This window comes from Sceloporus occidentalis, unplaced genomic scaffold (assembly GCF_023333645.1).
Source record: "Sceloporus occidentalis isolate IW3139 unplaced genomic scaffold, rSceOcc1.0.p SCAF_7, whole genome shotgun sequence".
NCBI classification, from domain to species: Eukaryota; Metazoa; Chordata; class Lepidosauria; order Squamata; family Phrynosomatidae; genus Sceloporus; species Sceloporus occidentalis.
Genome location: NW_028316987.1, coordinates 19,718,308 through 19,743,030, shown reverse-complemented (window position 1 = coordinate 19,743,030; position 24,723 = coordinate 19,718,308). Strand labels below are relative to the sequence as shown.

General features: G+C 40.5%; 1 protein-coding gene across 1 annotated transcript in view; it reads right to left on the bottom strand.

Moving 5' to 3' along the window:
• Positions 1-18,323, bottom strand: part of PARM1 (prostate androgen-regulated mucin-like protein 1) — a 42,769-nt gene extending 24,446 nt beyond the window's left edge. Inside the window, exon 1 of the mRNA XM_089532282.1 lies at positions 18,146-18,323. Coding sequence (XP_089388408.1) covers positions 18,146-18,185 — 40 coding nt within the window. The 5' untranslated portion in view covers positions 18,186-18,323. The remainder of the gene's footprint in view (positions 1-18,145) is intronic.
• Between the last annotated feature and the right edge of the window lie 6,400 nt (positions 18,324-24,723).

Here is a 24,723-nt window from a genome sequence, read left to right as displayed (position 1 = left end):
AGTGATTTAAAAACAATTCCATTACATTTGACAAAGGAAAGGCACTCTATGTTCAAGAGGACTGACCTTTAGGAAGTTTTTTTCCCCCCTTTTGAATATGTTCAGAGGCATGCAGCCATAAGTGTCAAAATTCCAGAAGATGACAAAGTGGCTCACACCATTATCTTCCCAAAGCTGCTTTTCCTGACATGTACATTCAGAATAAAATCCAATTGCTGTGGTAACTGCAATCTTTTTAAGGGGCTTCTTTCATATACCACACTGCACTGATTACAACAATGGTGACAAAAAGCTGTAGTATTTTTTAAATAAAGGGTTCAGTTTTAAGTTTCAGGTGTGCTAACCTAGCATGTTTCTATACTGCATACACAGAACTGCTGGCTAGATAAAACCATCTACGGATGTCTTCTAGGATGTTCTCTGTTTACTTCATATTTTTTGAAAGTATAGTTGCAGGATCTACACTATCCTACACTTCATTGTCATCTGAATAAACTGAGGTTATGTGACCATGGGACATACAGTCGATCTCTGCCTTAATGCTGCATAATGGCAAAACTCTAGAGGAGGGTTATAACAAGTAGCAAGGGAAACATACTCAGCGCATATACAAAATGCAAGACCGGGCCAAAAAGCATCCATAAAGCTCAGCCAGCAGCATCCTTATATTCTACTATTCCCACAACCATTATCACCCACTTCCAAGCATAGCTTTGTAGCCCCAAGGTCTAGAAATTTATCAAAAACCAGATTTTTATTTGCAGTGGCATAAGCTTTACCATTTCTGTCTCTGCAGCACAATTATGTTTCATATTTTACACAATGTAGAGGCCCTTAATTACTTAAATATGCACAAAGGCATACAGAGTTTATTTTATTCATTTAAATCCCACTTTCCCCTCCAACAGTGGGACTCAAAGCTGTGAATCTGTGTAGTACAGGACAGTGTGGAAGCACATTTACCATTAATATTAGGGGTGCAAATCACATGGGACCCCAAATGTTGTTGGACTGTCATTTCCATGGTTTCTTATCACTGACTATGGCTGATGGAACTTGTAATCCAACAATATTTAGAGGAATGTAGTTCTTACGCCAATATGTGAATATGTATATGGTTGTACACACACACACACACCTGAGAATTCAGAAACTGGTTCTGTTAATTTGCCCAGAGATCTGTTGTATACAGAGATGATTGGCTGGCCCCTGCATTGTCACAAACCCAAACCCCCATACTCCTAGTGCTGCTCTGTCACTCTTTTAAAATGGCTTTTTCTTAAGCAACACGTTTAAAGGAATCAGTAGTCACGCTGCATTTAAACAACCCGTGACACCTTCACTGGTCTGTTGCTTTCAATGTGGTGCATACACAAGCAATGAATCTAGTTTCTGTACTGTTGCACACACAGTGCGAGAATTATTCTGCATGCCATTCTTGTAGATGCTCATCTTGAGGCTTCTTACTATTTGAGGTGAGATAGAAGGCAGAGAGGGCAGTTCCAGCTGTCACACTCTGTGTTTGGAATGAATTCTCCCTAGAGGAACTCATTTAATGCCCACATAGATATGTTTGGCGCCAGGCAGAGGCTTTTGTTATTCGCTCCATTTTTAACAATTATTTGAACTGGGTCTCATACAGCTTTTAGTTGTCATTACATGACAATTATTTTTACGATGAGTTAGGCTGGACTTTCATTTTATGGTGATTTTGTATACACCCCCTGCAAACTGATGTTGAAGAGTGCTATAAAAATGGTTCAATGAATAAAACAAAACAAAAAAATAGAGAAGATTTCTTTTTTCTGCATTATTACTCCTCTCACTTCAGGGAAATGAGGAGCACAAGTTATGACTAACTTCATTCAAGCCTTAATCAAAAATAAAATATATTATAAAGACCTCATGATCAAATGAACTTATACTTACTGGATGTAAGCAGATACTTATATAATCAAGTCGCCTCATTGCCTTTCCACAAACATTTTGCATGGACAAACAGCTCTTCTCCTTTGCCTAGATTTATTTGAACAAACAATAGCTGCCTGCTTCATCCATGGTGAATTTTTTCCATTAGAAGGTTTAAACTAAGTTACAGAATAACTAAACAATATACAGTACTAAAAGTCTTTCCGGGCACAGAGCTGGTTACAATGATAGCTAGCAAGAACTAAACAGGCATTGCTTAACAATTGTTTACTTTGACTTCTTTGACTAAGTCCCTTACCAAAGGCTCCTGAACAAACTTAGCAGTCACGGGACAAGAAGAAAAGTCTTCAAATGGATCATTAACTGGTTAAAGAATAGAAAGCAAACAGCAGAAGTCAACTGGCACTTCTTGCCATGGACGTAAGCAATGGGATCCACCAGGGATCTGTGTTGAGACCAGTACTTTTTAACTAGTACAGAAATAATATTGTGTTAGAAATTAGTAATAGGTGGTTACATTTGGTGGTACTGGCGAATCTAAATTTGTGTTGCCCCAATTTCATTTTCAAAATTTCTTATTTCATAGAATCATAGAATCGTAGAGTTGGAAGAGACCACTAGGCCCATCCAGTCCAACCCCCTGCCATGCAGGAAATCCAAATCAAAGCATCCCTGACAGATGGCCATCCAGCCTCTGTTTAAAGACCTCCAAGGAAGGAGACTCTATCACCTTCCGAGGAAGTGCATTCCACTGTCGAACAGCCCTTACTGTCAGGAAGTTCCTCCTAATGTTCAGGTGGAATCTCTTTTCCTGTAGCTTGCATCCATTGTTCCGGGTCCTGTTCTCTGGAGCAGCAGAAAACAAGCTTGCTCCCTCCTCAATATGACATCCTTTCAAATATTTAAACAGGGCTATCATATCACCTCTTAACCTTCTTTTCTCCAGGCTAAACATCCCCAGCTCCCTAAGTCGTTCCTCATAGGGCATGGTTTCCAGACCCTTCACCATTTTTGTCGCCCTCCTTTGGACACGCTCCAGTTTCTCAATGTCCTTTTTGAATTGTGGCACCCAGAACTGGACACAATATTCTAGGTGGGGCCTGACCAAAGCAGAATACAGTGGCACTATTACTTCTCTTGATCTAGACACTATACTTCTATTGATGCAGCCTAAAATAGCATTGGCCTTTTTAGCTGCCGCATCACACTGTTCACTCATGTTCAACTTGTGGTCTACTTGGACCCCTAGATCCCTTTCGCACGTAGTTTCATTCAGCCAGGTGTCACCCATCCTATATCTGTGCATTTTATTTTTCCGCCCTAAGTGCAATACCTTACATTTCTCTGTGTTGAATTTCATTTTGTTAGCTTTGGCCCAGCTTTCTAGTCTATTCAGGTCATTTTGAATCTTGATCCTGTCCTCTGGCGTATTAGCTATTCCCCCTAATTTGGTGTCATCTGCAAATTTGATAAGTATGCTCCCAATTCTGTCATCCAGGTCATTGATAAAGATGTTGAATAGCACTGGGCCCAGGACAGAGCCCTGTGGGACCCCACTGGTCACTTCTCTCCAGGATGAAAAGGAGCCATTGTTGAGCACCCTTTGGGTTCGGCCGGTCAACCAATTACAGATCCATTTAACAGTTCCTTTGTCTAGCCCACATTTTACAAGCTTGTTTGCAAGAATGTCATATTTCTAGCATTCCTCCAGAAATAGTCTTCACGCATAATGTCTCTGCAGTTCGGTTAGGTAGGAAAGAAAGGAGAGGTTTGAGATTAAGGATAAGGTGAGAACACAAGATAAATTCTGTTTGGATTTATGATATGGAGTTTGAGCAGTAAGAAAAGATGACCAACCTGGTTTTGTTTTACCAGTCTAGGTTGGGGAAAGGGATCAAGCAACTGCACTTGGCATTGCTGGAAGGAATGGGGTTTCCTTTGCCTGTCTGCCAGAGGAAGAAACTGGAATCTTGGAATTTAGATGTGGATGGAAAGGGTTTCTTCTCCTTGCTTAGGTGTGGTGATGAGCAACTGGAATCTACTTTCTTCACTTGGCAATCCTGCTAGAGAGGGCATAGCAGAGGATGTGCTATATTTGTCTGCCTGACATGCTTTCTCCCCTTGAGATGCCTGAGGGAGAATGCACAGCAGAAGGACACACTTCTCACCAGATGCTCTTTGGAGTTTATAACACTGGAGGAATTTCTCTTAATTTCGAATGAAAAGAAATGGGGCCAGAACGCATTCACATGAATTTACTAGTTCAGTAAATTTACGTGAATTCGAATTGCGTTCGAACTGACTTCCCATTGCCCGAAAATAGCTTGCCATTGCCTGAAATTGCATGTGATCACCTCTCACACAATAACATGAAACTCCATGACTGAGTTCAGACTGACTTCCCATTGCCCAAAATTGCATGTGGTAGACTATCACACAATAACGTCAAACCCCATGATTGCGTTCTGATTGCCATTGGATTATACTTCCAATTTACCTTGTCCGATAAACTCCAATGTCTGTATGCTTCTTTGAAGAGGAACTATTATCTAATGAGATATCAGCTCACCCCAACCAAACCACCTTGGTATCTGAAGTTAGTATCTCTTCTGGTCCTTCTGGATCACAGGTGCACATTTCTCTAGCCTTGAAAAGTTGTTTTCAATTGTGATGTGTTATGCTTTAAAAGTCTTTAAAATGGGTTGGAAAAAAAAATCTAATTTTGAGGCTAGTTCGGCTCTGTTGGAACACAGCTCCTCATTTCCAGTGACCTCCTGTAGCGATAGCAATAGCATTTACATTTCTATACCACTTATCACTGAACTCAGCAGTTTGCAATCTGTAAGACAATTACTCCCAACACGCTGGGTACTCATTTTACTGATCTACAAAAGGATAGAAGGTTGAGTCAAGCTCCTATGAGCTCCGAGGGAACTGGCTCTGCCCATTTTACATCAAGTCTCAATTTACATTGCAAGTTGAAGAATGTGTCTCTAGTGTAAACTGAGACCTGTCAGCAACAGCCAGTAATTATTCAAGGTAGTTATAAGAAAAATGGATTATGAAGCGTTTATTTGTTTTATTTATTTAGAGTACTTACCATATATACTTGAGTATAAGTAAAAAAAAAGTATGCCCAAAAATTGATCCTAAAATCCTGAGTCAACTTATATACAGATCAGTACTGTAATACTGCTTAGAAAGGTCCTGATAGAATCTCTGCTTCATGCCCCTTTCTCCATGCCTGGCAGTGATCTCTGAAAGAGCTGCTGAGGCAGGGAGTGTGTGTCTGTGTGTAAAAGAGGCAGGGAGTGTGTGTCTGTGTGTAAAAGAGGTGATTCCCTTCTCAATGGTATGTTAAAACCTTCCCTCCCCATCTTCTTCCTCCTCCACTGGATTTCTCTGACCACCAAACTCCATTTTCCTTCCACTTTCCTTCTCTCTCTCAGCTGGATGTTAAAATCTTTCCTCGCCATCCTCCTCCTCTAGATCTCTCTGACAACCAACCATTTTTTCTCCACTTTCCTTTCCTTTTCAATCTGATGCTAAAAGAAGGAAGAAGGGAAGTGGCGTTTTGCTTTTGTTTCGTCCTTTACATTCTCTGTTACGTGCCCCTAAGTTTTACCACGGGTCATGTCAAAACCCTAAAAACTTCCCTCAATTTATACATGAGGTCAACTTGTACATGAGTACATACGGTTTACCCTGCTCTCCACCCACAAAGGCTCACAGAGTGGCTTACCAACTGTTAATATGACGGTTCCCTCAGTCTTACAATCTAAAAAGACATGACACAAAAGGAGAAGGGAATGACAGTGGGGAAGGGGATCAAATTCAATCCCAAAAGGATCTCTTTAAATTGAGAGAAACAGGTAATAAAAAGGCAAATGAAGTTCAATATAAGCAAGTGAAAAGTGATAATGTGAAAGGGGAAGGTGGACTCCTAACTCCACATATATATTGATACATAATGTATGAATCTCAGTTGGCAGTGACTAACCAGGAAAAGGATCTTGGAGTTGTGACAGACGGCTTGATGAAAATGCTGACCCACTGTCAACAGAAGGCACATTCCACACTGAAAATGATTAGAAAAGTAATGGGAAAATAAAATTGCCCTTATACAAATATATGGTTTAACCAAGAAGAAACGGAAGGAGAGGCATGATAAATGCATACAAAACTAAGCCTGATGCAGTGATAGAAGATGAGAAGATTCTTCTTGTAATTCTAGAATCTGAGGTCATCCACTGAAACTAAATAAGGAGTGATATAAGGATAGATAACAAGAAATATTTCTACATACAACACAAGGATTTGCTACCCCAGGATGTAGTGAGGACTACTACAGGGCACCTTTAAAAGAGGGCTGAATAAATCATGGAGGATAAGGCTGTAAATTGTTACTAGCAATGATGACTACTGTATATATTGCCACTAATATCAGATGCAGTATGTCTCTGAATTCAGTTGCTGAGGAATGTCAAATGGAGACTGCAGCCGCATTCACGTCCTATATATAAGTTATTCAGTGTGTGAATGAAATTCAGGATTACAGACATTTTTGGTTCAATCCATGTGGCTCTTCTTATATTCTTAAAATGCTGCAGCTTTTTATAAATATCTGAGGTGGAGTTAAAATTTAGTACACTTACCATATTAGATTAATTTAAAATCCAGAATAGAAATTAAGCATATCACCCTTTAGATATCAACATGGGAGCGTTCCATTGAACCCAAAGGGCTGAGCACCTACAATCATGATTGTTGTCTAAGATGCAATTTCCTCCTGTTGGTTCTCCTACTGTCATAACCCCACAGTATAATATCAGAATGTTCATTATGACTTATAAAGTGCTATGTGGCTTGACTACAGATAATGTTGAAGTCGATAACACCACATATGACTCTGTGCAAGTTCTGAAGTTGGGGTTTTTTTTAGGGTCCACCATTCTCACTGCCATTTTTTGGGAGAATGTGGGAGATGGCCTTCTTGGTGCATCTTGATGCTCCTAGGCTGTGGAACTCCCTCCCACAGGAGGCTATTTGGTTTCCTCACTATTCTCCTTCAGATCTTGGTCATTAATTAGTTGCTATGGAACTATCTGAACTGGGAAGTGGTAATGTTGTACACTACACCTATTACCCTTCATTATTATGTTTTCAAATTCTCCAATGTAATTCATGCTGTAATATCTTACACAGTGTAAGAATAGCATTGCAAAGAAACGTCTTGTCATAAAATAACAAGATCAACCATTTTATTGTGGTTTCAAGTTTTGGGGACTACAGCCCACTTTGTCAAATACATTAATATTATTCTCAGGTGGCAGGTATACATATCCATACACATGCATTATAGGAAGAAGAAAAAGAAATTGCAAACTGTGGAGGCAAAAATCAAAGAAATGAAAGGAGTAGCCCCAGATCTGTGACATTTCCAGGCAGATTTCTAAATGTATGCAAGATCAAAGGATTAACAATGTCAGATTAAGTTATATCTCTTTGATATGTCTATCTGTTTTAATGTTCTGTATTTATACAGTGCTATGTACACCAACAAATAAATAACAACAAAAGATAATTGGAGATAATTGGAGAGAAAGATTTGACAAACGCAGCCCATACATGTCCACTGCCATGAACTTCATTTGCCTTTTTATTAGCAAAGAACAAGGTTCAAGTGAGTTTATATAACATTTTTTGACAGTAGAAACTACTGGACACCTTTCATCAAATTAGACTTGTTTCAAGTCTTGCTGAAAGTCCTGTGTGCCAGGGTTGCTTTATACCAAAACAGTAAATACTGTCACAACAAAGGAAAAGACAAATGACCCCAAATTATGGCAACATGCAAGAAAGCCTTTCTGTTCCCAGGCAAAATTACGCAACAACAAGCATAATAATTGGGAGGAGACTGCCATTACTTTGAAAGCACTATCAAAAATCTATAAACTAGCCACGGGGAGATGTAAAATCAAGTTATACATCTGTCTTGAAGACAGAGCACAGACAAAACTTCACAAAAAGCAACCAGTCTAGAACCCTCCAGTCAAAGATGTGGCTGGTTAGACCAGAAAAAGGTCTACAGCAGCGGTACTCAACCTGTGGCTCATGACCCCTTTGCGGGTCGAACGCCCCTTTCACAGGGGTCACCTAACACCATCAGAAAGCAGAACATAACAGTAGCAAAATTACAGTTATGAAGTAGCAACAAAAATATTTTTATGGTTGGGTGTCACCACAACATGAGGAACTTTATTAAAGGGTTGTGGCATTAGGAAGATTGAGAACCACTAGTTTACAGGATTCCACAGTCCTTCAGCTACTGATAATCAGAAGCTCTTTCCTCTGCCAGTTTTCTCTCCTGCTTATTTTAAACATCCTTCAGGGCACAGAAGGTAAGACTCAGGAGTTCTGTAATTGGACTTTTCCACCTTTGTAAAGAAAAGTGGCCATGAGGAGATCCGGTTTTGACTGAAAGAGCAGTCGTAAGGGTAATGATATGTAACCCTCTTACCCAGTACTTTTCTCTACATCTACCCTAAACTCTGAGAGCTGCTGTTATTGTCCTTTGCGGTGGAAAAATAAATGTTAAGCAGAAGTCACTGAGGTGTCTGCTAAGAGCAGGTTCACAACTGTTAACAATTTAAATCCAGAAAATGATGTATAGGAAATGATAAAGTTTCCAAATAAATCCCAGATTTGCTGCTTCAGTAAACATCAGAGCTGTTTCACAGCTGCTTTAAAGTCAACTGAACTTCCAGCAGTGAATTGAATTGATACATACTTGGAAAATTACAGTCACTACACCATATGAACTACATCAGCCCATACCACGGGTCAGAGAAGAAGATGGAACTTGTAAATCCCCTTGGTTTCCATCTACAGTACATCAAAACTCAATTATGACAAGTTTCTCAGTACTGAGACTGACATTTTGATCTTCTGCTCTACTGCTGGCTGCTTTCAGTTATTTAGTGGGTGTTATAGGTAGGACAATCAACAATGTAAGATATGCAGACGACACTATAATACAAGCAGAAAACCTCAGAGACTTGGAAAACTACTGAGAAAGATCAAGGAAGAAAGTACAAAGGCAGGCTTACTGTTGAACATAAAGAAAACAACAACAACAACAACAATTATTATTATTATTATTATTACACAAATTCAACCTAGACAATGAAGAAATGGAAATAGCAAAAGAACTCTCATACCTGGTATTAAACATTAATAGCAACAGGGATTGCAGCCAGGAAATTAGAAGAAGATTAAGAAGGGGCGGTGGCTATGAAAGAAATAGAAAAGATACTAAAATGCAAAGACATACAATTGAGCACAAAAGTAAGAATCATACAAGCTAGTATTCCCTATTACCATGTATGGATGTGAGAGCTGCACAGTTAAGAAAGAAAGAAAGAAAGAAAGAAAGAAAGAAAATCAATTCATTTGCTGGAGAAGAATGCTGAGGATCCTCTTGGCAGACAAAAAGACTAATAAATGGGTCCTAGATCAGATCAAGCCAGAAATCTTCCTGGAACCCAAGATGACAAAATTGAGGCTGTCGCCCTTTGGAAACACCATAGGAAGGCACGACTTACTGGAAAAACAATAATGCTAGGAAAGGTGAAGGAAAGGTAGAAAGGAAGGCCTCATGCCAGATAGATGGACTCTATTAGGGAGATCATGGGTATAGGTTTGCAGGAACTAAGCAGAACAATGGAGGACAGGGAGTCTTGGAGATGTCTCATTCACAGAGTTGCCATGAGTCAAGATTGACTTGACAGCAATTAAAAACAAACAATAAATAGGTAGGACAGTAAGTCTATCAACTTCTTTGTAATGAGGAAAACATACTGATGTGTACTTTGCACTGCAGCAGTGATCTTAAATGCATTATGGAAGTTTACTGCTTTGGAACACTGAAAGCAATTGTCCTTAGGTGTAGTTACTACTTAAATAGACTGCACAGAACATCCAATAAAAAGTCAATAGCTCTTCTAACATTAGTTAAATCTGTGATTCCCAAAGGGGTCGGTGAAAAGATCCGGGGGGGGGGGTGAGGGAAAAGGGGGTGGCACAGGTAGTGTTGTGAAATGACAGAATAATTCTTCTCCTGCCTGAAGAATAGTGGGCAATAAAATTACTTTTCTTCCCACATGAAAAGTGTGAGATAATTTAATATTTCTTACCCCCTTTTATTAACATTTCCGCGGGTCAGTCTTTTGTTAAGCTAATGGGTCTTTATTTGATGATCCTTGGGGGCCCTTCCAACTCTAGGATTCTGTGTATTCCTGAATGCACCTTCAAGAAGCCCATCAACCTATTGGGGGGGATGCGGATTTCCTAGGGTTTTCTTAGGTAAGGAATCCTGAAAGGTGATTTCCCCAGTTCCTTCCTCTGAAAGCTAGCCTACAACACCTAGTATTCCCTGGCAGTCTCCCATCTAAGTACTAACCAGGGCTGACTGACTCTTCATGGCTTCCAAGCTCTGGATGTTGTTGGACTGCAGCTCCCAGTATTTCTCAGCATTCGCTACACTAGCTAGGGCCTGCTGGCACTTGCAATCCAACAATAGCTGGACTCCATAACTTAGTTCAGTGCAGTTTATACGCTGAAGAGCAGGGTAGAGAAAGAAAATTAGAGCTTGGAAATCTCAACACCTCATTGGCAAGACAGCTTTACCTTCACTAGTGTGTGAAAATTTACACCCTCTTGCACCTCTGCAGTTTTATTGCAATGATGCCATAAAGCAAATGAACGAGCTCCAAAGGAATTTCCCCATCCCTTTACTTCATCTGCAAGTGATCATCTGTAAATTCTCACAGCTAGGTGATCAGGTGGCACAATTCTCGTCTAGTACTGAAAACAATTAAAGGGGTCAGGAAACCCACAATTCATGTGTTTAGTAAAACCATGCTGAGTAATCATCACATCACTAAGCAGGGGGTCTTTAGTCAAAGTATTGGTGTAAAAGAAAGACAAGTGAACCAGCAGTCTTTAGGACTGTGGTGGGGATGAGGGTTGCATGAAACTTCTTTTCAAGGTTCTTTAAAATCACAATGCAGCCTTGCTGATCATTTCATGTGGTGGTGTCTCCTGCTCTTTGGCCACCCACATGAGCTCACTCTCTTAGTTACATCTTTCACTGGTGGTGGCGGTGTTTGGGAAATGCTTGCAAGGGCACAGGACATTTCTTCTATGGCACGGAATGGCACACACATCGGCTGTAACCCCCTCTACCCCAACAAGAAAGAATTGAGTCCTTCGACATCAGGGAGAAGCTTCTCCCTTTGCACCTGGTAACCTTTGGAGGAATAACTGAGCAGCTGACTGAGCAGTGACCAAGAGGTCTCTTGCCCACACTGCCCTTTGCTGGAGAGGCTTATTAGTTGCTGATCATCCAGCTGCTCAGTTGTGCTTCTCAGGTGACCAGGTACAAAGCAACCAAGATTGGGTATTTTGAATTTGTAGTAGAACAGTAGACCCAATATCAAGAAATATGCATGGGAGGGGGGCACACTAGGATTGCTGCCCAAGACAAAAGGGGTGGTAGCTGGAAAAAGTTTGGGGACTTCAAGCCACCCCTTTGTGGCTGTTTGTTGAACCATTCTAGATATCTTGATCTCAACTCTCACCTGAAAGGGCTGGGAGAGCATGGATGAAAACTGGACCTACCTGGCCACACCACCCAAGGCCATATAGTTCCTTTCCCCCTATGATTTGAAGAACCCCAATGGGGCTTTATCCAAGCCTTTCTCCATTTGGGCAGCCAGCCCCTCCTGAATATCCTCTATCCTCTATTAACTGTGCCTTCCATGTAGCAATATAACATTTCTGGACATTTTGAAGGCATAGGAAAAAACAATTTTCCTCTTTTTGGGTTTATGTGTGTGAAAAACATGAAAGCACACAATTCCTGCCTAATCTTTCACAGAAATCCTGGCTAGAATCTGCAGCTCTCACACAAGATCTGTCAACTTTCTAGCAACTTCCCTCCCCACCTGGTTTGACAGCTGTAACATCTTTTCACAGCTGATAATTTATGTGGGCCTGGGAGGGAAAGCTGTGGAAAAAATGTGCCCAGTTGGAAACGCTTTTCCATGAAAGCTGTGTAACTGTTGGCTGGGAAGAAGAAAAAGTCCCAGCAAAGCTGTGGGAATATTGTGGTTTCTTTCTTTTTTGCTTCCTGCACCAATTTCAATAGGGGATGGGACCTCTAATTTCAACCACATTTGGGAAGCTGGCAAATTTCAATGCTATATCTACAAGTTTATACTTGCTCTCACTGGGATCAGGCAAGTCTGTGTGTCGCTTAGTAGAACAGAAAAACTAACAGATAACTGTGCTAGAACATGTGAATAACACCTGCTGAATCTCAAAAGCCAGAGAAACTGCTTTGTAAGATTTCCAATTTTTGGGGGGGTGAGGAATAAGAACTGGGCAGTTAGTTTCTGAGACCCAGACTCATCACAAATCCTAGCCACGCAACTACTAGCTAGTAACAATTGGTAAACACCACATGAGACATAGCTCTCAGACTCCAGTAGCTATACAGGTGGAATAAATTCACAAAACTTTATACCACAAGTAGTTCCAGCTTCCAGTAGATGTCCTCTATTTAGTTAGAGAAGGAGTAGGAATGATGTGGTTGAAGACTGCAATTCTCAGGAACCCTAGCCATAGACAATGGTGAGGAATGCTGGGAATTGCTTGATTTTCAACCTGGTTTGAAGACCAACCTCTGTATATCAAATTATGTGCTTTTATTATAGGGAACGTGAGTAGAACCACAGCAAATGCAACTGTCATAAACAGTGAAGTGACTCTTCAATATGTTTTTTCAAGTCTTTCTGTTGGAGTGCCTGAACTGATAACAAGTTTATAGCTGAACAGTTAGAATATGAAACCCTACTCAGTAACCTGCAATGGTTTGTTTTGTATTTTTATGTCTTTCAGGTCATATTTTCACTGCTGCCTGGGTTTACAAAGAAAGATGGGATATGGTTTTTTGTGGGTTCTCTGAAGATGCCAACCACAGATGCCAGTGAAACGTCAGAAATAAATTCTTCTAGAACAGTGATGGTGAACCTTTTAGAGGCCGAGTACCCAAACTGTAACCCAAAACTCACTTATTTACTGCAAAGTGCCATGTCCTTCTCGCTTTCTGAAACAAACTCTAGCAAACTATGTGCTGGGGCGACAGCATATGTGCCCACAGAGAGAGCTCTGAGTGCCACCTCTGGCATACGTGCCATAGGTTCGCCATCACTGTTCTAGAACATGGCCACATAGCCCAAAACCCCCACAAAAAACTATGGATGCCGGCCATGAAAGCCTTCGACTTCACAAAGATGGGATATTTTTGTTATTCATCCATACAAGGCATTATGCAAAAGAAAGCTAACTGTGACCAAAAACTAGTAATGGTTCACAACATGGAATACATTCAGACTGCTTCTTGCAGTACACAGCAACAAATTTTGAATATAGTGCTCACAGTGAGTATTTAACAGCTATAGAGAGCTGTTAAAGGGCTTGCAGGATTTGAGCAAGGCAGTGGAGGACAGGGATTCTTGGAGATGTCTCATCTACAGGGTCGCCATGAGCCTGAACCGATTCAAGGACAGATAACAACAACAACAACAACCCATGCTGATGAATGTACCTGATAGATGTCCTTGCAAACAAGACACAGACTTTTTAAAAAGCATATCCAATAAAACAAGCATAGTTAGAAGTAGCAGTATACATGTAATTGGAACATGGAACGTGAGAAGCATGAGCAAGGGAAAATTAGACATAGTAAAGAAGGAAATGGAACGTATGAATATAGTAATATTAGGAGTGAGTTAAAATGGACAGGAATGGGTCACTTTGACTCACTATACACAAGTTCAATCTAGACAATGAGGAAATTGAAATAGTTAAAGATTTCCTATATCTAGGATCAAACACTGACCAGAATGGAGAATGCAGTCAAGAAATAAGACTAGGAATGGGAAGGGCAGCTACGAAAGAACTGGAAAAGATACTGAAGAGCAAAGACATACAACCAAGTACTAAAGTCAGAAGCATTCAGGCTGTTTTATTCCGAATTACCATGTATGGATGTGAGAGCTGGACAGTGAAGGAAGCAGACAGAAAGAAAACCAACTCATTTGAAATGTGGTGCTGGAGAAGAGTACTTAGAGAATATCATGGACAGCCAAGAAGACAAATAAATGGGTTCTTGAACAGATCAGACCACAGCTCTCCTTGGAAGCAAAGATGATCAAGATGAGACTGTCGTATTTTGGCCACATAATGAGAAGGCACTGATCACTAGAAAAAAATAATGTTAGGAAAGGTAGAGGATAGAAGAAAGAGAAGAAGACCACAAATCAGATGGATAGATTCAATCAGGAGGAGTATAGGCAAGGGCTTGCAGGATTTGAGCAAGGCAGTGGAGGACAGGGATTCTTGGAGATGTCTCATCTACAGGGTCGCCATGAGCCTGAACCGATTCAAGGACAGATAACAACAACAACAACAACCCATGCTGATGAATGTACCTGATAGATGTCCTTGCAAACAAGACACAGACTTTTTAAAAAATGATGTTATCAGTGACTGTCTTTAATGCAAATTTTCATAAGCACTCAACTGATTTTTTTCCCAGACTGTTCACTGGAAACTAGGAGCAGTGGTTTTGTGTGTGTGTGTGTGTGTGTGTGTGTGTGTGTGTCTTGAGATACCATCACGTAACAAGAGAACAGAGACAAAAGCAAGGGGACCGGTACAGTGTATTCCATTTTCCATTGCTATTTAGACAATGGCATTTTGAAATATTTTGTCTCTGAATTTATACAGAGCCAACTACCTTATAATGGCATGGTTTAAATAGCAGTGGAAAATACCATATAGGTCCCTTGCTTCTATTTCTGCCTTTGCTGTCTGACTTGTCAACACACAAGCCACTTTTGTACAACTTAAGTTTCACTTTCCCCAACCTTCTCTCCTCCTTCCTTCTTCCTGCAAATTCTATACACTATATAACCTTTAATCAAATCTTTGTTTGAAAGAAAGAGCCACTGATTTTACTTCCTTGTATGCATTGTGTGCTTGGAATCTAGGGTTGCCAGGTATCTCTTACTACAAGGGATTACTCTTACTTGAGAGCCAGAAAACTTGTCCCTTACATAGCTGGCAGATGCCTCTTATTATAAGTGATCTCCTCTGTCTGGGGGCTGGAACATTTTTCTTTTTATATCAACTGAACAAGGTGCCAAGTATTTTGTATCCTGTATTTTGGGCTGTGGGTACTTCACAAAGACACAATGAGTGCAGCATGTAATTTATGAATATGGACAGTATGTTAATTTTACAGAGAAATATATGGCTAGGTTAACAGACATCAATATTGATAATATATTGATAATAATTTGGTATTTAGTCAGAACGCAAAGGTGTTAACAGCTACTTCTTAGTTGTCAACCCTGCATGTCATGAATGCTGACTATCTCTTGTTGATATTTTGACAACCTGGCACTATTGGGAATAAGGTCCAGCCAAAAAATTGCATTTGAAAATCTGCAAGTCATGCTCTTTTGCAGATAATAAGACGAGAGGATAGTTTCCTTTAAGAAAGCAATTCTTTTAAGCAATTCAGTGGCTATCTTAAGACAACTCATGTTCACCTGTATTCCAAAAAGCACCTCTCTGAATCACTAAGTTGGTGAGTTTTGTGTGCCACTGAGCATAACCTCCTGGCTGCATGCAAGGAATCTGGAACCAAAGCATCTCCAACAGATGACTATCCAGAAGATGAATGTATAGCCTCTCCTTGACAAACAACCAGCAGCCCAGCTCCATTGCTAGATAACTGATTCTACTTTGAAACTGTTTGTCAATAAGACATTGCTCCTAATGTGGAACATAAATCTATCCTCATGTAACTTAAATCCACTACAGCTCTTTCTGTTCTCTGAAGCAGCAGAGAACAAGTCCTTGAGAATAAGGCTAGAGTCTGGGTAAAAGGGGTCAGGTTTTTTATTGCATGATATTTGACTTTTCTTCCATAAAACTAGGGCTATGGTGCCAGAGGCAGTATGCTTTTATATAATGGATGGTGGGAACATGAGTGGGAGGAGGGTACAGTTTCACTCATCATGCCCCGGTTATGGGATGCCCTTTAGATACCTGGCTATCAAGTAACCAAACAAGAATATCGTGCTGGATCAGTGATTCCCAAATTTTGGTCCTCCAAATGTTTTGGATTTCAGTTCCTAGAATGCCTGACTGCTGACCAAGCTGGCTGGGGCATCTGGGAGTTGAAGTCCAAAAACATGCAGGACTAAAGCTTGGGAAAGAGTGTGCTAGAGATTCCTGACCCAGTAAAGCCTTATGTTTTAATAACAGCCTTTCAGATATCTGAAGAGTGCTCCCCCGCCCCATGCTCTTCTTCTCCAGGCTAAGTATATCCAAGTTGTTCATGTTTTCTGGGTAGGACTTGTTTTCCATACTGGTTTGAAAGTTGGACTACAACTCTGGAGGCCAGGGTTTGAATCTAAGCTCGGCCATAGAAGCCCGCTGGGTGACCTTAGACAAGTCACACTCTCTCAGCTTCAGGGGATGGCAATGGCAAACCTGCACTGAACAAATCTTGCCAAGAAAACCCCATGATATGTTCGCCTCAGGGTCCATAAGTCGGAAACGAATTGGAGGCACACAACAACAAGAAGAATTATCTTCTATTTGCCTTCCATTGAACCCATTTCAAGTTGTCAATATCCTTTGCAAAACGTGGCAACCACAACTGGATGTAATACCGTGGGTCCTGCTATTTGCTGAGGTTCAGTTCTGGGACCGCTCTTGAATCCGAAAAATCAATGTATGGTCAGGTCCCATTAAATATAAATGGTGTTCCTTATATAAAATAGCAAATGAAAGGTTTACTTTCTGGAATTTTATATGGTTGGAATATTTCCAAGCTGTGGATGATAGATAAGATAGTTAGATAAATAAATAGGTATCTCCTTTTTACCTGCGCTGGTCTATGACAGTAATAAAGAGTCTATCTAAGCTGTGGATGGTTCAATCTGTGGATATGGAGGGCTTCCCCATGAAGCCTGAAATATAGCCCACAATAGGGCTCCTTCTTGGGCTCTGCCAATACAGTACAACCTAACCATTGCATTAGCCCTTATTTGCTGCTGCATCACACTCTTGACTCATGCTTACTTTGCGACTGATGACCTTTCATAAGGAAAGAGCTCTTAATAGTGGGTTGTGCTACCTTTGTCTCTTGTCTTTTGAACACGTTTTAACTTGTTTTAAATTCAAATTTAACTACATTTGGGACAAACCGTTTTGTACGCTTTTAGTGATATATGTGTTTCTAATCTGTACCTCTGTCTTTATTTCTCACCTTGAGCTCCAGTCCTGGGTTAAAAACGTAACCAGGAAATAATATAGTTATATGTCCTTTCTTTCTTTCCTCTACCTTTGTCGTCCTGGAGAGAAAGCTTAGATAACTTAAGTAGCCACTCTGAGTCCCAATTTTGGGAAGAATTAATAATAATAATAATAATAATAATAATAATAAATGCATCTGAGGAAGGTAGACTTGACTCTAGGAAAGCTCATATTGCCAACTTCTTTCTTTCAGTGAGTCTCAAAGGTGCTACAAGATCTCACTACATAATAATAATAATAATAATAATAATAAATGCATCTGAGGAAGTAGACTTTAGCCTAGGAAAGCTCATGCTGCCAATTTCTTTCTTTCAGTTTCTCAGAGGATACAAGATCTTTCTATATAATAATAATAATAATAATAATAATAGCAAATGCATCTGAGGAAGTAGGTCTACAAAAGCTCATGCTGCCAACTTCTTTCTTTCAGTGAGTCTCAAAGGTGCTACAAGACCTCTCTAAATAATAATAATAACATTAATAATAATAATAATAATAATAGCAAATGCATCTGAGGATGGAAGCAGACTGAAGTCTAGGAAAGATCCTGCTGCCAACTTCTTCCATTCAGTGAGTCTCAAAGGTGCTACAAGATCTCTCATCATCATCATCATCATCATCATCATCATCATCATCATCATCATCATCCTCCTTGGACCCTGCTGCCATGCTTAGTGGCAATGACTGTGGACTAAAAGGGTGGCCAGGACAGACCTCCTTTGCATTTGCTTTTACAGAGCAAGTGGAGCTTCCTTACCTGCCGTTAAGAAAAGGAGGGAGAAGGCAGAAAGAGCCATGGCAGCCACCGCCGGCGAGGAGGAAGCAAGGAAGGGAAGGCAGGCAAAGCGGGCTCAGTCAGTGCTCCCTAGTTCAGAGCCGGGGAGGTTGAGGCGGGCAAAGCAGCGAGCAATGAGAGAAAGGAGCTCCTCACTCAGCCGCTCTCTGCGCGCCTTTACGCGCCTCCTTCCCGCCGGGCTCCAGCCTCCCTCTCTGCCTCCTCCTCCTCAGGGCGGCCCCTGCTGGGCTGGGAGCGCAGGCTGGCTGGCTCCTGCAGCCACACTGGGGAGATAGCCTGGTTTGGTACCGTTCTAAGTGCCTTGCCTCAAGGCTATGGCATTCTGGGAGTTGGAGTTTGTTGTGGGGCCCACTTTGGGCCCCACAACAAACTCCAACTCCCAGAATGCCATAGCCTTGAGGCAAGGCACTTGGAAGTGTCAACTGTTTCTCAGTCATGCTCAAAATGGAGGACGTGACCAAACAAAAGCTAAAGACATTCATGTAAATAAAGTCATATTTGCCATGCTCAAAATGGAGGATGTGACCAAACTAAAGCTAAAGACATTCATGTAAATAAAGTCATATTTGCCATGCTCAAAATGGAGGATGTGACCAAACAAAAGCTAAAGAACTGCATATAAAGTCACACTTGCCATGCTCAAAATGGAGGATGTGACCAAACTAAAGCTAAAGACATTCATGTAAATAAAGTCATATTTGCCATGCTCAAAATGGAGGACGTGACCAAACAAAAGCTAAAGACATTCATGTAAATAAAGTCATATTTGCCATGCTCAAAATGGAGGATGTGACCAAACAAAAGCTAAAGATATTCATGTAAATAAAGTCATATTTGCCATGCTCAAAATGGAGGATGTGACCAAACTAAAGCTAAAGACATTCATGTAAATAAAGTCATATTTGCCATGCTCAAAATGGAGGATGTGACCAAACAAAAGCTAAAGAACTGCATATAAAGTCACACTTGCCATGCTCAAAATGGAGGATGTGACCAAACTAAAGCTAAAGACATTCATGTAAATAAAGTCATATTTGCCATGCTCAAAATGGAGGATGTGACCAAACAAAAGCTAAAGACATTCATGTAAATAAAGTCATATTTGCCATGCTCAAAATGGAGGATGTGACCAAACAAAAGCTAAAGATATTCATGTAAATAAAGTCATATTTGCCATGCTCAAAATGGAGGATGTGACCAAACAAAAGCTAAAGACATTCATGTAAATAAAGTCATATTTGCCATGCTCAAAATGGAGGATGTGACCAAACAAAAGCTAAAGATATTCATGTAAATAAAGTCATATTTGCCATGCTCAAAATGGAGGATGTGACCAAACAAAAGCTAAAGACATTCATGTAAATAAAGTCATATTTGCCATGCTCAAAATGGAGGATGTGACCAAACAAAAGCTAAAGATATTCATGTAAATAAAGTCATATTTGCCATGCTCAAAATGGAGGATGTGACCAAACAAAAGCTAAAGACATTCATGTAAATAAAGTCATATTTGCCATGCTCAAAATGGAGGATGTGACCAAACTAAAGCTAAAGACATTCATATAAATAAAGTCATGCTTCTCATGCTCAAAATGGAGGACGTGACCAAACAAAAGCTAAAGACATTCATATAAAGTCACACTTGCCATGCTCAAAATGGAGGATGTGACCAAACTAAAGCTAAAGACATTCATATGAATAAAGTCACACTTGCCATGCTCAAAATGGAGGATGTGACCAAACTAAAGCTAAAGACATTCATATAAATAAAGTCATGCTTCTCATGCTCAAAATGGAGGACGTGACCAAACAAAAGGTGAAGAACGTCATATAAATAAAGTCATATTTGCCATGCTCAAAATGGAGGACATGACCAAACAAAAGCTAAAGACATTCATATGAATAAAGTCACACTTGCCATGCTCAAAATGGAGGATGTGACCAAATAGAAATCTAACAACACCCATGGTCAACATCAACTCATGTTTCTCACATACAATACTTTTTTTGTGGTTTTTTGGGGTTATGTGTCCATGTTCTAGAAGGGTTTATTCCTGACATTTCGCCAGCATCTGTGGCTGGCGTCTTCAGTGAAACGTCAGGAATAAACTCTTCTAGAACATGGACACATAGCCCCAAAAACCCACAAAAAACTATGGATGCCAGCCACGAAAGCCTTTGACTTCATATTGGATTTCTCACTTATGCTCAGAATGGAGGACATAACCGAATAAAAGCTAAAAACATCCATATAAATGTCAATTCATGGTTCTTAGTCATGGTCAGAATGGAGGACATGACCAAACAAGGGATCTGGAATGAGGGATTGTCATTTTTAATATAATGCTCTGTACTTCCTTAAGCAAGGACCCAACCGATAGGAAGACAAGAGGGGCAGCGTTGTTGTTTTTTAATACCAGAGCCTTGAGTGTGAGTAGGGTTTTTCTTTTCTTTTTACAAGTCATATTATAATGCCCCTCACTATATTTTGTTGTCTTAGGACCTAGATTTAAATTAACCAGGGGAGTTGTTTACAACCGCCATCATTTTTTCAGCTCCCTACGTCAGGTTAGGAGAGAGCACAAAAAAGTCCCTCTGTACCTTTTCTTTCACATTTGGTGCAAGTTCTGTGTCACCCATGCAATGTATTTGCACTTGCTGGAAGTCTGCCTCCGAATGTGCGACACTGCCATGCCTTTGATTAAAGTAACCCACAAAAGCCAAACCTCCATTTTTAAATATTCTTTCATTGAAGCTACTGGTATAAAAACACAACAACCACCTGCAGGTTTCCCTCCGAGGGGAAAGCAGAGAGGAGCATTATATGTGAGATAACGCTGGCTGATGCAGGCATGGTGAAATAGGCGACATTCCTTATAGTTCGTCGTGCGGGCATAATTGAGTTGTGCAAGTGCTCCTTGAGAAAATACAAAGAGGAGGAATTCATGCTGCTGTTTTCTCAAGTGCCTTTCTGTCTAGCAAGACAAGTGGGGTTTGGCAGAAGGGGGCAGTAAAATAAAATAGAGGCCTAGTTCCTGCGGGCAAAGACAGGGAGGGAAAGGGCGGCAAGGACAGGGTGACCTTCGAGAAAGGTGCGGGACATTGCAAAATAAAAGCTAAAACCACTAATATAAATGTAAATTCATGGCTTGTTACAGACTGCCAAAATAAAGCTGCTTCGGGTCTCTATGGAGGTATGCTGTTTAAATGATGCAAGCATCCTAAGAATCCAGAAGCTGCACCAAAGCTGCACTCCAGTGCTTAAGAATGGAGTGTGGCTTTGGCGCGACCTCCGGACTCTTAGGACCCATGCATCATTTAAATAGCATATCTCCAAAGAGAGCCGAAGCAGCTTTATTTTGGCAGTCTGTAACAGGCCTACGCTTCTTAGTCATGCTTAAAATGGAGGACACTTTGGAGTTGGACAGAAGGTTTAAATGTAGGACATGCCTTGGAAAAGGAGGATATCTGGTTGCCCTGGGCAAAGATCATGAAAGGGCTGAAGGTGACTATGGACAGACACAGCTGATAGATTTAACCTAACATTACAGACACTGTTAGGAAGCAAATCCAGATGCCACATGGAGGAGATGCAGCATAACTTTACGTTTGCAGCATTGTGCCTTGGTTGTGGTACACTGCAGAACTGTGGCATTGGAGCATAATGCACAATCATGGAATTAAACCATGATTAAGGAGTTTATCACACTAGGGAGATCCCATTGAAAACCAGGATTTAAACTAGATTCGAAGTTTTAAAAATCCTACAAATGAGGGATGTTTATCACACTGGATGACCCCCAAAGTGAAATAACGCGAAGTTAAACCAAACACAAAGTAGAGAAAACCAGCAGCTTTTTACTTTTGGGAAGTTCCAAAAGTAAAAAGCTGCCGATTTTCTCTGCTTTGCGTCCAGTTTAACTTCTCATTATTTCACTTTAACTGTGACGTTGTCTGATAAACTTCCCGCATTTGTGGGGATTTTTCTATTTTGCTTTAAATCTTTTAAATCCCGTTTTTCTATGGAATCTCCCTTGTGTGATAAACTCCTAAGATGTGTAACATGGAGGCTTCTTGGGAAGAGGTTCAGCTCTGGAACTGTGTTGCTAAGAGAGGCAGCATTGTCAATTTCCAGGGAATTCCCTGGAATCCAGGGAATTTAATTAATTTATTTCTGGGGATTTTGACTGAATATTCCGGTAAATATTGGAGAATTTGGGGGATTTTGGATTTTGATAAAACATTCCAGGGAATATCTCTGAGGCTTGTTGGCAACACTGTAGAGAGGTGAGACTGATGCCTTCCTTACTATCCTTTTGTAGGCCAGTGAAAATCTTAAGTAGCCAGTGTAGTATGGTGGTTTGATTGTTGGAATATAACTAGAGACCAGAGTTTGAATTTTGGCTCAGCCATGTAAACCCACAGGGTGACCTTTGTCAAGTCACCCTCTGTCAGCCTCAGGATGGCATAGGGAAACCCCCCTTTGAAGAAACTTACCAAGAAAATACCAAGATCTTTGGGTTGCCATAAATTGGAAAGGACTTGAAGGTACACAGCAACAAGAAAAGACCTTTTGTTTCAGCACCTCTTTGAGGGTTGACTGCTTAGGGGCTTTCATGTATTTTGTTTATATTTATTATTATTTTGATTGGTTTGTTTTTAACTGCTTTTACTGGTAGATCAATTATATATTTAACGTCTGTAGTTGTGTAAATATGCAAACCTGCCTTCAATCTCAGACTGGGAAAAAGGTGGGATATCAATAAAAGCAGCACCACTACAAAGTGTAGTGCAGTGTGCAAGATGTGCAATGTGAAAGAGTGGTTAGTTTTGCCAGAACATAAGGCCTTGCTCTGAGTCCCCACTGTTCATGGATTATCTTCAGACAGGAGATACGGTGCTATATTTCTCTAGTTTTGCTGGATTCGCCTCAGGACAAGGAAAGTGCAAATCACCAGTGCAAATAGTAGAGCAGCTGCTTGCTATTTTATTCAATTTTTTACTGATTTGTTGCTGCAACTTGCCCAGACTATGTATTTAGACCTTGAAGGCCTATAGGAGGGAAGGAGATGTTAATTAAGTATTTATTTAATTAACATCTTCCTTTCCTCCCAGTTAACATGGCTAGGGCTCACCAGCTACTCTGTTCTGCCTCCACTTTCTGGATTTTGTTGTTGTCTTCAAATACTTTCTACCTTATGGCAACCCTGTCATAGGGGTTTCTTGGCAAGATTCATTCAGAGGGGGTTTGCCTATGTCTTCCTTGGAGGCTGAGAGAGTGTGACTTGCCAAAGGTCACACAGTAGGTTTTCACGGCTGAATAGGGGCTTGAACAGAGCTGTAGTCCAGTGCGCAAACCACTATATCATGCTGGTTTTTACTGAGCACTTTCTGGATAGCAACAAGTAAACTAAATTAAACGTTCTGTATCATGCCCTCGCTGTATCTAGGAACAGCTCTTTTAACTAAGATTTCTGTCTCAATTTCCAAACAAGAAAATATGCTTCTCTTTCTCTCGCTCTCTCATTCTAGATTATCAAACAGAGAAAAAGGATGGGAGAGGAATGGGATGGTCCCATCCTTATCCTTCTCCCATCAATGAAGTGGAATGGTCCCATAACTTTTTATTCATGGGAAATTGCACAGGACAAGCGTGACATCACAGGATATCGTGTGACAATCTTTGTGCAATCATGTGATAAGGACAGGAGCGTCCCATTTCTCTCCCGTCCTTTTTCATCGTTTGATAATGTCCGTTGTCTCTGAATTAGTAGCTGTGAGCAACTGTTGTTGGTATTTAATTCATAGTGTTTAATGATGTCACTAGGAGCTGTCCCTAGGTCTCTGGATTTGGCCTGGAAACCTCAGGGCCTGAGACAATCTCAGACTGGCAACCCTACATATGTGTAACTTGGCTTTTGTAACCTTCAGCTGAATACATCCATTAGGTATTGCTAAAAATGCACATCTATTTGAGTAAGGGAACTGCCCAGCCATGCCTAGAGATGCTGGGGTTTAAACCGATTGTATGTACCACTGACCTATACTACAGCTCTTCCAGTTTTCATCTTATCATGTTAGGTAGAAAAGGGAGCCATCCCTATTTGTATATGATCAGATCAGGCCCTTCTGCAGCTGCTGCAGTACTATTAGTATAAACTTAGCTTTGTATATGATTGTTATTTTTATTTTATTTTCATCTTCAGGTCCAGAGTGAGTTGAAGAAGCTGCTTTGAAAATACAGATAATGAGACATGCAGAACACTGAAAAGTAAGTCCTAATTTATCAGTAAGTGGGTTTTGGAATGTTGTTGTTGTACACTTTCAATGATTTCAAAAGGTTTCAAGGAGTTTTCTTGGCATGATTTGTACAGAACAGAATTGCCTATGCCTTCCTCTGAGTCTGAGAGCATGGGACATCTGCAAGGTCACCCTGTGAGTTTTCATAGCTGCGTGCGGATTCAAACCCTGCTTTCCAGAGTCCTAGTCCAATGCTCAAACACTGGCTCTTGTGCTTTGTAATATAGCATTTAAATTCT